General features: G+C 37.1%; 1 protein-coding gene and 1 pseudogene across 3 annotated transcripts in view; both read right to left on the reverse strand.

The window, feature by feature from the left end:
- Nucleotides 1–11,754, reverse strand: part of ARMC8 (armadillo repeat containing 8) — a 90,861-nt gene that overhangs the window by 18,342 nt on the left and 60,765 nt on the right. For all 3 annotated transcript variants that reach the window (XM_025043599.1, XM_006907202.3, XM_006907203.3), the window contains 5 exons: nucleotides 9,320–9,402; nucleotides 8,928–9,009; nucleotides 5,483–5,569; nucleotides 2,734–2,826; nucleotides 364–513 (listed from right to left, as the gene is read on the reverse strand). In XM_025043599.1, the coding sequence (XP_024899367.1) occupies nucleotides 364–513; nucleotides 2,734–2,826; nucleotides 5,483–5,569; nucleotides 8,928–9,009; nucleotides 9,320–9,402 (495 nt within the window). The remainder of the gene's footprint in view (nucleotides 1–363; nucleotides 514–2,733; nucleotides 2,827–5,482; nucleotides 5,570–8,927; nucleotides 9,010–9,319; nucleotides 9,403–11,754) is intronic.
- On the reverse strand, nucleotides 4,979–5,097 carry LOC112476050 (annotated as a pseudogene).

An 11,754-nucleotide genomic window follows, 5' to 3' on the forward strand; every position in this document is an offset into this window, starting at 1 on the left:
GTGAAGGATCCTCTAAGGCGAAAGAAGCAAAGGCCCCGGAGATAAGTGATTTAGGGAGAAAAGAAAAGCTGCCCTGGCCAGCAAACCAGGTAAGAATAAAGCAACAAATTAAGACAGGCTCCTATCAAGCACGGAGGAAGGAGAGGGAGAGAGAACAGGCAATGCAGGAATGGAGGGTCAGGTGGCTATAAGGTGAAGCAGCTCCCAGAACACCTGTGAAAGTGACAAGTGCAGACATCAACCCCCTGATTCTTAAATTAATCACACTTGTGGGCAGATGCTGCCAGGAACAGAAAAGAAAGGCAGTGTTTTACAATGCATACGAGGGGTAGCTAGTCGGGAAACCTGGGCGATTTTACTTACTGGCCGAGTAGAGAGGAGATTTCTAAGAAGTCCCAATGTCTTCATCAGCACATTCAAATCTGAATCTGATAATAACCGGAATAGCTGTTCAGTACTCAAGCTTCGTAAAATATCTGCTTTTATTTTTTGTTCAGCCTGAAATGCCATATTCTGAAAGGATTAAAGAAATTTCAACAATCATGTCTACATTTGCTTTATTAAATTATATTTTAATAGTAATTCTGATCATTTTCAAAGTACTAACAGAATCTACAGAAAATCCTTAAATATAAGTTACATTATTTTTCTAATTCCTGGTAATCACCTATAATTCTGTTTGTTAATAGAAAGATAACTGTCACTCCTATATGAGAAATATGACCACTTCCTGACACAAGCATTTGACTGTCTTAAAATTTCTCAAATAAATATAAAATTCACTATTACTTTTGAGGATATCCATGTGGTTACCAAGTTGCCTTCTGTGTACTTTAATGACAAAATGACTATTAACAACTATACTGTGCCATGCATTCCGAGAATGACTTAAGAGTACTCATTATGGGTAAAAATAAGGAATAGGTTTTGTTAACTTTACTGGTATGAAACACCTGTTATGTTCACAGTACTAAACTAGGTGGTGTTATGGCTGGGCCATATCATTCAAGAAGCTCTCCAGGGGATAGGAGGTGTTTCTAAGCAACCCCAGTAGCAACCCCAGATGGTCAGCAGCTGTTTTTCTCCTTTCTGGACACATTATGGATTATCTCAGCTTAACCATGTCTGAAGGAAAAAAAAAGGCAAATTCCAAATAACTCATAAATCAATTTTTGGTACAAAAAATCTCTGTAAACTAGAGACATTAAAATATCTGGTTATTGCCCTCCAGGAACTTATTTTTCATTAAGGAGCTAAGACATATGAAAGATCAAGTTACCTAATGATGCAAGGCGGCAGGGAAGAGCAAAAAGAGTACTGGGCTGGATGTCAAGAGCCCCAGGCCAAAGATGATCACAAGGTTTTATATTTTGTGGATAGAGGGCATAGCAGCTGGTAATATGGAGAATAATGAGAATAAGATAGTTAATATGTATTTGAAGAGTGGTATGGTTAAGTTCAATTCTCAACACTAAAACTGTACATGTTAGGGAGCCCTCAAATGAGCTGTTTAAGTGACAGAACTGGGGAAGAGGGGATAGTTCTATCTGGATATATTTCGAAGTGACCTCTTCTATTAGTGGGATTGAAACCACGAGAGCGGATGAAGTCCCTGACACTAAAGTGTAAAGTGAATTGTAAACCGGGAACTGGAATCTGGGGAATGGCCTGAGAAAGTCACTGAAAAGAAGGCTAGGCAGAAAGTGAGGTAAAAAAGAAATCAAGTCCTGGGAAATCACTTCGAGAAAGAGAAGTGCTAAAAGCTGGTACAAAGTTAAGAAGAAAAACAACTGTGAACCTACTAGATTCAGTGCTTTATACGAAGGTAATTCCATCTATCCCTAAGTTTGTGTGGAAAGACAGTAAATATACCCTGGAATAGGTAGAAGAGTATGGGCTTTGGAGAGGTTCAAATCCATTTCCATCAACAATTAGCTGTGAGGCCTTGGACAATTCATTTGCCCTCTCTGCATCCCAGTTTCCCAGTTGTAAGGTGGATTTATACCAGTATAACTTAAAGTAGAATTAGAGGTAACAAGTATAAAACACCTAGCTTAGTTTTCTGGTATACTGCAATTAAAGTCGTAACTACTATAATTATGTTTTTAAAAATCCATGCAGGATTACTCTATTTTCAATTTCAATGAATTTTATTTTAGTTAATCTTAAGTATAAATGGTTTTCTGGCTTCATAGTTATAAAGTTTTAAAATTTAGATTATTATAAATTATTTACTGGAAACTGTTAAGAAATTGTTAAATATTTATGCACCAATTCTACCATGGGCAAGTTATTTAATCACTCTGTGCCTTAGTTTACTCATCTGTAAGGTATGACTACGCCCTAGCTTAATTCACAAAGTTGTTATAAAGAGCAAAACAGACATGAAAGTGCTCTGTAAAGTAGGTAACTCTACACAGATATCAATATGTTCATGATAAGGAAACTTTGTTTTCCCAAAATTAGATAAGTCAGGTTTCGACATCTGTCCACTTCTCTTAATAAATAGGAGAACAGAGGCACCCAGTAGCCAAGCAACTTGCTTATATTTGAATCTGAAAGCTGAATATGGAGTCTTCTAGATCCTAGGTCTTTAGAATACTGGGCTAAAATAGCAGTATTTTTTAAAAAGAAAATTCCAGACATTTCAAATAACATATCCTTTAGTTTTAACTTTGAAAATAGCTCTGTTCTCTTTGTAAGTGATGACATATGTAAAAGAGTGGAACATACCATTAGAGCCCAAATTCCATTCACTCGTAAAGCAGGATTTTCACTTTGGGTTAATCCACAAAGTAGCTCCACAGCTCCTGATTCTAAAATCGGCTATCATTGGAAAAGGAAAAAAACCCACAGCTTTAAGTCAGTTTGTAAACTACATGTGTATACACCCTGGCACTCTGCCTATGATTTCTTTCCTACTCTTACCTAAGTCCCAGCAACTTTCACAAAGCAGGAAGTGAGGTGGCCATAAAAATCACATTAAGAAGGACAAAGACAATTATTCTCTCTTGTATCCAACAACATAAATAATCCCTGTCATTTCATTTTTCTTTATAGTCCTGAAAGACTCATGAGATATCCTAATAGTCTCTACGTTTTGCAAATACTCCTTATGATCCCCTTATCTAGCTCCACATTCTGATTCTTACCATCCTCTGAAACTCCATCACTCCTGCTTTGTGCATCACGTATCTCATGTGTTGTTTACAAGCTGTGACTATGAATGAATAGTCTGATTTAGAATGGAATTTAAGATAACCTAAGTATCCTCCTTCCCAACTGTCAATCTTATTCCAAACATGCTAAAGAATTCATCTTTTAGAACTACTTTCAAGACTACTTCTCAATCATACAAGCAAAACAGTCTTGTACTATTATAGTCTTACCACATTTTACACATAAAAGAGCATGCTTTAGCCTGACCACTTAATTTATACTTGGCTGAAAATGGATTTTGATAATTTCTAAAAAAATTCAAACCTTAGAGGACTGATTAATTATCACCAATGAATGCCTACAAGTCCATCTATAAAGTGGCTTCTAGAACTGTCTTAAGTAATTCAGACTTATAAATCCAAGAAATAGGGCAGTGCCTTTCAAGATGACATCTCTGAAGAAGGGTACACACTGCTTGCTCTACTTGTACAATATGTAATTTTTTTTTACTTTTTATTTTGAAATAAGTTCAAACTTATAAAGTACCAAGATTAATACGAGGAACTTCCATATACTATTTTCCCCAATTAACCAACTTTTAACATTTTGCCATGTTTGCTTTATCATTATCTCCCTCATTCTATACACCCATATCCACATTATTTATCTTTCCTGAACCATTTGAAAGAAGAGTACACACATCATGCCTCTTTGCCCTTAATATTTCAATGTGTATTTCCTAAGAACAAGGACATTCTCTTAGATAACCACAGAGCAGTTACCAAATTCAGAGAAGTTAACATTGAAACAATATTTTTATTGGTTCTATAGTCCATATTCCAATTCTGTCAATTCTGGCCCAATAATGCTCTTATAGTATTTCCTTCCCTTCTAGTTCAAGATCCAATTTATCTATTACTTATTTATTTATTTTTCATTGAAATATAACTGATATATAAATTATGAGTTACAGGTATAAAACATTATTCAGTATGTGTTATGTATTACAAAATGATCACAGTAAGTCTAGTTAACATCCATCTTCACACAGTTATAATTTTTCTCCCTTATGATGAGAGCTTTTAAGATCTATACTTAGCAACATTCAAATATATAATATAGTATTACTAACTATAGTTCAGTTTATTTTTAATATGATAAACCAGTTGTATTAATGGTCCTATGCCTGAGCTCATCTACCCTACTTCATAACTAGACCCTAAATAGTTTGAAGGTAGGTCTCAGGTAACATAACAACTATGTAGGATGATTAATGGTGTTGCACTGACTGCAGACAGACTGTCATCAGATCAAGATCCCCAGCACCAGAGCAGAGAAGAACAGGTAGAAGCTCTGGCATTTTATCTTACCTTTGTCTTCCTTCAAAATAACTACGAGTCTCATCCCTTTTGTTCCAAGATTTCTGTTTGTTGAACAACTGTCTCTGAACCTCCACCTTGTTACTATACTAATGCCTTTCTAAATACCAGTAAGAAGTCTGCAGGTGTTACAATGCAGAAAAGAAATTCAACAAAAATGGGACCACTAAATGCATAATAAAGGATAGTCTAAACCTCAGTTCATGATTGAGCGGACCAGAGATATTTTACCATGATAAACTGTACAAGGTTTCCTCCTTCCTTTATTAAAGTTTATTTTAATTTTCTCTATAAAAATAAAACATGCTTAAATAATTTACAAAATGCATTAAAGGAAAAGGATCTCCACATTTAATCCTTTCCAAAACAACTACCATTAACACTAAACATTAAAAAGATTATTTTCTGATGCCAGCTATTACCCTTTTTTTTTTTTTTATCGCCTACATCACCTGGTATTCCAAGGTGGTCTCCCATCCAAGTACTAACCAGGCCTGACCCTGCTTAGCTTCTGAGATCAGATGAGATCGGGTGTGTTCGTGGCAGCATGGCCATAGGCTTGTTACCTTCTTGAAATGACTTATAATCCCGGTTTATAAAATTGAGTCTTAATTTATGCTTTAGTAAATATAGTTTGAAAATAGTCTATTATTTGTGTAATTATTTCTTACATTTGCAGCTGCAGGCAGTTTAGAGTGACTGTAAACTGTAATCCCTTTTAAATATGTTGAATATGCCAAGCAGAATAAAAGGGATAACAGATAATTATGATAACAATATTTAAAAATGATTTGTTTTGCTGCCCCCCTCCCCACAACTTCAAACAAATCAGAAGTAGTTTTTAAAATCAACCTTCAAATTTCAGTGTCAACTATCGTGAAAATTATTTGAATAAGCTCTTGGTAGAACCAGGCAAAGTCTAGGAAGAGAAAATCAATACTAACCTCTTTGCTTGGAGAAAATTCAAGAAGAAGATTACAAAGCATGGAAGATGCTACTACTAGGATTTCATCTGGTGCATTTTGTAAAACCTAAGGAATTAAAAAAGGGATACTATTAATGGTTTGGAAATATGAAGATGAGATCATAAAAATAAATGAAGGGAAAAAAAACAATTTATCTTTCAACCTGATTTGTTGTATTGGAGGGATGGTTAGGAATGATCCACAGATATTGTGTCAGCCTTTACCTAGTGCTATAATTATGACTAAGGCCCTCACATCTACCTTGCTGGGAAAGCTACAGCCCCACTGCCAGGATGGGGTTGCTGCATGAAAAATGCGATAGACAACTCAGGGAGAGGGTGCTCTATTTAAAGTTTGAAGACCATGGGACTGCTTTGAGGCAAGTTAACTTATTCTGCTTCATCTTACTGGGCCAAGTACGAAACTACAAAATTGCCCTAGGGCCCAAGACTTTCTGCTGTGTCCCTAGAAGGATCTGTTTGACCAGGAGCATGGAGAGATCAAGCGACTGCACAGGCAGAGTAACGTGGGAAACTGGTTCTCGAGACTGGACTCACCCAACCCTGGCTTGAACCCTTATGCCTTCTTAACCTCTGAGCCTTCAAATTGAAGAATTAAAGAACACAATACTTCCCTGACAGGACTATTTAGGATAAATATGATACGGTGAATAAGGGAAGCAGCATGGCATAAAAGTTAAGAACACAGACTGCCTGAGTGCAAATTTCAGCTCGGCCACTATGAAGGTATTCCTTGGCTGTAAAATGGGGATAATAACAATACCTGCTTTGTAGGGATTGCTGTGAGAAAAAAATGAAAAGATTTCAGAATAGTAACTGGCACATGGTAATGACTATAAAGTTTTTTAAAAGGTAATTTATTGCCGTAATTATTGTTGTCATCATGCACAGTATCGGGCATATGGCAGATATATAGTACACTAAATGCCATGGACTCTTACTGAACTCAAAAGAAAACACAGCATGATGACAAATGTTAGTCACTTGTTCTTTCTAGACTCTAAGAAGGCGTCATAAACACTACCACTTATATGCAATAACCGCTTCACATAAATCCTTTGCATTTGGAATCACATCAGGATCAGGCTTGTGATCACAAAAGGAGTCCTAGGAACTCTAGCTATGCAAATTGGAAATGGAGAATCACAAAAAAATTAGAGAGTTAAACATATTATCTGCTTTCTTCAGCTAAATCAAATATGAAGTTCCTAAGTTAAGAATAAGCAAGAATTACAAAATAGAAGCAGTTCTCCTAACATACTGAGTTTTAATTGTCCTGTGAATTGTTAGCTAGTTGATGAAGATCAAATCTCATATATTATGCATGCTGATCTCTGTGTCTGCCACGAGGCCCTCTCAGATCTGATCACCCTTCCCTTGCCCCGCCATGCCCTTCCTACATCTCTGGTGCACCTCTTTACCCATGCTTTAAGGCCACCCATTCCAGATGCCCCTTTGGGGACCTTCCAGTCAGAAGTCATTCTATCATCCTCTGGGCATCACTCCCATTGTTTGTGACCTCTCTTAGGACACTTATTACTACTGTCCATGCTATTCAAATGATATGAGTAGTCATGCCAATCTTTTTGTATTAACAAATTTAAGCTTCTGAAGGAATAACCTATATCTCTATGATCTAATTTATTCTGGCTGTATTAACCAAATGGCACTGCACAAAATGGGTGCTCAATGAGTGTCTGTAAAATAAGAGAAATAATCATTTCCCAAAATTATACTATGTAGAATCACTGGTTGAAATAAGTAAGCACCTACCATGGCTTTACAAAGTTGTTTTGCTTGATATGATTCACTTTTAAAAATCTCTATAGTTTTATAGAGACGAAAATGCTTTTATCAAGTTTTATTTTCAAATTAGATAGCATTCAAAATAAACTAAAATAGAAGAGATTCTATGAAATTCTTAAAAGCACTTATTCAGTGCACTGTAACATACGTGAAATTCAGAAGTTGACATCTAACACTGACCAAACAGAATTTCACCAAAATAATAACAAATAGAAATTTTAATTAACAGCAAATGGCTGTTGTTTGCTAACTAACAGTTAAAAACACAGGAAAAACAAAAGGGAAAAAAATCAATAGACACGCAGTCTTTAAAGAGAAACTGAAATAAATGAAATAAATTACTGATCTACTTCCAAGCTTTTAATACTATAAATGTGCAACAAAGTAGTAGTTCGATAGTAATTATACCCACACACACCAAGGGCACAAAATCTTTCTAGATTTCTCACCAAACCTTTTCCCAGGTAGAGTCAGTTAGAAACCACATGTTGCACCATTTCTGTTTCATATGACAGAGGGAGTACTTAGCTGAACAATCAGAGGAAATATGTGGAAACAGGTAACTTAAAAAAAATCTTGAATAGACAGAATCAATATATTAAGATTAAGCTGCTATGAGACAGGAGCAATCTAAGGACAAGGAAGAATGGCAATGGAAAAATCACTTAACTGAAAAGAGCATTGGTCCAACTCTTCACCTGCTGCTCAAATCCTACCCCTCTACTAGAATCACGAAGGCATCCTTACGGCTCCTGCACATACCACTAAGTATTTCTGTTCATGATGTTCCTCTCTCTGGAAAATCCTCTTGCCTTCCTTTTGCTTTTAAAGCCTACTCCATATTCATCCTGCCCAAAGCTTCCCTTGACTATTTCTACATTTATGCCTCCACTGTAACCTGAAGCTTTAAGCTGAGGGCAAGAGCTCTATAGTAAAAAATTTTGGTAGCCTTACTGTGCCCGGCGGTTTTCAGAGTAGGCATTAAAAAACAAAACAAAAAACCAAAACTGTAAACAAAAAAGGCCAAGTTGACCTTTGGTTCTGAAATGTCAGGAATAATATTAGCAGCAACTTGATGCTTACTCTAAGTCTCAATTCAGATTTAATTAGCCTGAACCACTTTTTACCCCCTCAAAGAAAGACTTTAAACCAAAGGAGTTACGTTGGAGTAGAGAAGCAGGAGGTAACAGTTGTGTTAAAAAAAAATATCCAGGGAGAGCCAAAAGACTAAGAAGAACAGGTTATATCTGTAAGTGGCTGATTCTTTTCCTTTTATAACTAAAAATTACAAAGACAACTCTAGATATAAGTCTAAAGTGTACTACTAAACACACGTATCAGATGAACAACTAAAATTTTATTTAATAAAAGAAAACCAGGCATGTACTTACTTCCCTGTCACGCATGAGATGCTGACCTCCGAAACATGTCCTGCAGATCCAAAGATGCTTAGCATATGCAATGGGAGGAGATAACTGTTCAAAATGCTCTACACAAAAATCACACTTACTCTTAGACCCAGGAATGCTGTCAGCTACCTCAGCTCACTAAAGTCTCTGTGGGAATGGGTGTAACTTGCTGACCTTTTCTTTACTTACCTTCATTAAAGGTTTCCACACGGCATGATCCTGGAAACTGGTTCGAAGCTGCTGCACAGATCTAGATAAACTGTGCAAACATCTACAAAGAATAATCAAAATTAGCTTCACGAGAAGCTGTAACTTTTACTTTTCAAACATATTGATTGGCATTTCACAATTACTAATATATACTTCAAGTATGTCTACAGACATGTTAATTCAACTACTTCAGAAGAACACTTCATGGGCTTTCCAGGCTAGATTCTCTGTTTAAAAATGTTATACACTGAATTCACCTGAGCATATTTTTGACTTACATCTGGATCTGTGCTTACTCGGTGAAGGTCCAGAAAGGAAAAAAGTTAAACACACAGCAAAGGATTTTTATTCAGACCATGTAAAGCTCATACCTGACAGCAGCTAACCGCACCTTGACACTAGACTCAGACAAGCCAGTCACAATTCGGTCCATCATATTTTCAGTCTCAATGATCTGGAGAAAAAGGTTAATGCTGCATAAATAACAACACAAAGATGACAAATTTCACTGCCTGTAAATGCAGGTATGCTAACCGCCATTAAAGCTTAATGTTTTTAGTATGAGTTTTTACCTCTGGAACAATCATTTTGCGGCGGGGGCAGGCATCGCATCAGAAAGGTAGGGCTAACCCACTAAGGACCCGCCAGGCTGAATGACAGTCATAAGGGACAGATTATGGCTTTTAAATTTATTTTTAAAAACATTTAAAACAATAATTACATGGCACAAATATTGCAGAGGTGCTGCATAAGCAGTCTTGAGAAGTAAAAGACATAACTGAACTACCACTGGGTAGGTTGCTGTCAGAGTGAGATTCAGAAAAATTATGGCCCACACTCAGCACTTTTGAAATGAAATCTGTGGGTCCCCAGACAGAGCCAAACTGTGGCTACTTTTTAACTAAGCAAACTGAAACTAAGTTAAATATTTATAAAAGTAACCCCAGCCATTTTTCACTGTAGCACCAAGTTCTGTGGCATGTAATCACTACGATTATGAAGCTTTTTAAAAAAATTTGAAAACAAGAGAGTCTATAATTTTCCTTAATTAAGCAATGTATAGATACAACATAAATAGTGTGTGGAAGAAATTAAGTTTAACTTGTGTGGTTCTATGGGAAAACAGCATATATAAAAAGTGTTAATGCAATCATAACACAAATATTAACAAAAACAATACCTGTTGAGTACTTCTATGTGCCAGGTGTTGTGCCAATAAGCATGTTACATTATCTAATTTAACACTTTTGTAGGCATCATTATGGTTATTCCCAACAGAATATTAAGAAACTGAGGGTTTAGATAATACAGAGCTTGCCTGGGATCACAGAGCCGAGACTGGAACCCAGGCATCTTACTCCAGAGTCTCTCTGTTGAGTCACGCTTGTAATATGGCCCTGGTAGAGTAATAGTCCCCTGCTTATCAGGTAGTTCTCAATATGGGTAATGAATTAATGGGAGTCATTGCTCCCATGAGAATATCACCTGAGGAGCTAAAAAAAAAAAAAAATCCTAGGCCAATTAAATCAGATTCTCTGTGATGGGGCCCAGGCGCCTGCATTTTCTTTTTTTAAAAGCTCCTCAGGTAGAATCCAGTGTGCAGCCAAGGCTGAGGATCACCGACAGAGACTAGAATGAAAGGAGTTAGAAGGCTGACCTCAGAACAGGAGGGGGCGGAAAATCTCAGGATGTTCAAGCCAAATGGGAAGAGAAAAAACAGAGTTGAAATTAACAGTGATGGGGAGAAAAATAACTATTACGAACAGGGAACCACACTGTAGCTGTAGAGTAGTAATGGTAATTTTCATAGAGTGATTTGCAGGTTCCAAAGTGACTGTGAAAACTTACATATTGACCTACTTCTCATTCTCACCCTTACCTTTATGAACATCTACCCTCTGTCCTCATTGTCACTTCTAGTCCTTAAACTCCTCCCTTTCTCACTATCTGCTGACTCTTTTCCACCCTTATATACTTTTCTCCCTGATCTGGATGCCCTGCTCTGATACTCCACTTAGTAGACAGATGTGCTTTTGTTCACCGTCTTCCCACCGTTCATTACTGCTTCTCATCCCACACTGCTGGTATTACAGTAGAAAAATCATCAAACCAGGCTGCCTGGTCTCTTGGTGCATGCTACCCCCACTGCTGCTCTACCATGCTTACACTCATCTGCAGGAGATCCCTACCTTCCCTAGGAGGTTTACTTCCTGCTTCAAATTATCCTACCTCCCTCACCCCTCAGCCCCTTTATGCCAACTTCATTTTTGCAGGGACATTGCTTTGTGGGACACAACTTCCTTCTTCCCATTAAAATGTCTCCGTACTTTTGTTCTTCTTCACTCTTGTTACATTGAAGTTGGGTACTTCAAGTTCAAAGCCTTTGCACTCTGATCCAGAAACTACCTCCGCACACTTTTCTTGCATCTTTACTCTGCCCCACCCATCTCTATCCTTTTCCTTGGCCTGACCCGCCTCCCGCTACCACCCCTATTTAAAAGACACAAATGCCCTAACTTCAACCTCTTTCAGTTACAGGTCTCGCCCCTACTCATCATTAATGTGTCCCAAGGCTCCACTTGTCTTTCACTCTACACATATGACAATGTTGTGGCTTAAAAATTAGCTTGATATGGATAGCTCTCTGAATTTTAACCTAAAATTCTTTCCTAGAGTTCATTTCTGACCTCTAGCTCCACGTTTCCAACTGCCTGCTAAACACAATCTGGAAGTTTGATGGAATGTCTAACTCGTTATTGTTCTATACTGAATTTATCTTCTCTCCCTAAACCTGCTCCTTCTTTCC

Source organism: Pteropus alecto, unplaced genomic scaffold, assembly GCF_000325575.1.
Source record: "Pteropus alecto unplaced genomic scaffold, ASM32557v1 scaffold92, whole genome shotgun sequence".
NCBI lineage: Eukaryota > Metazoa > Chordata > Mammalia > Chiroptera > Pteropodidae > Pteropus > Pteropus alecto.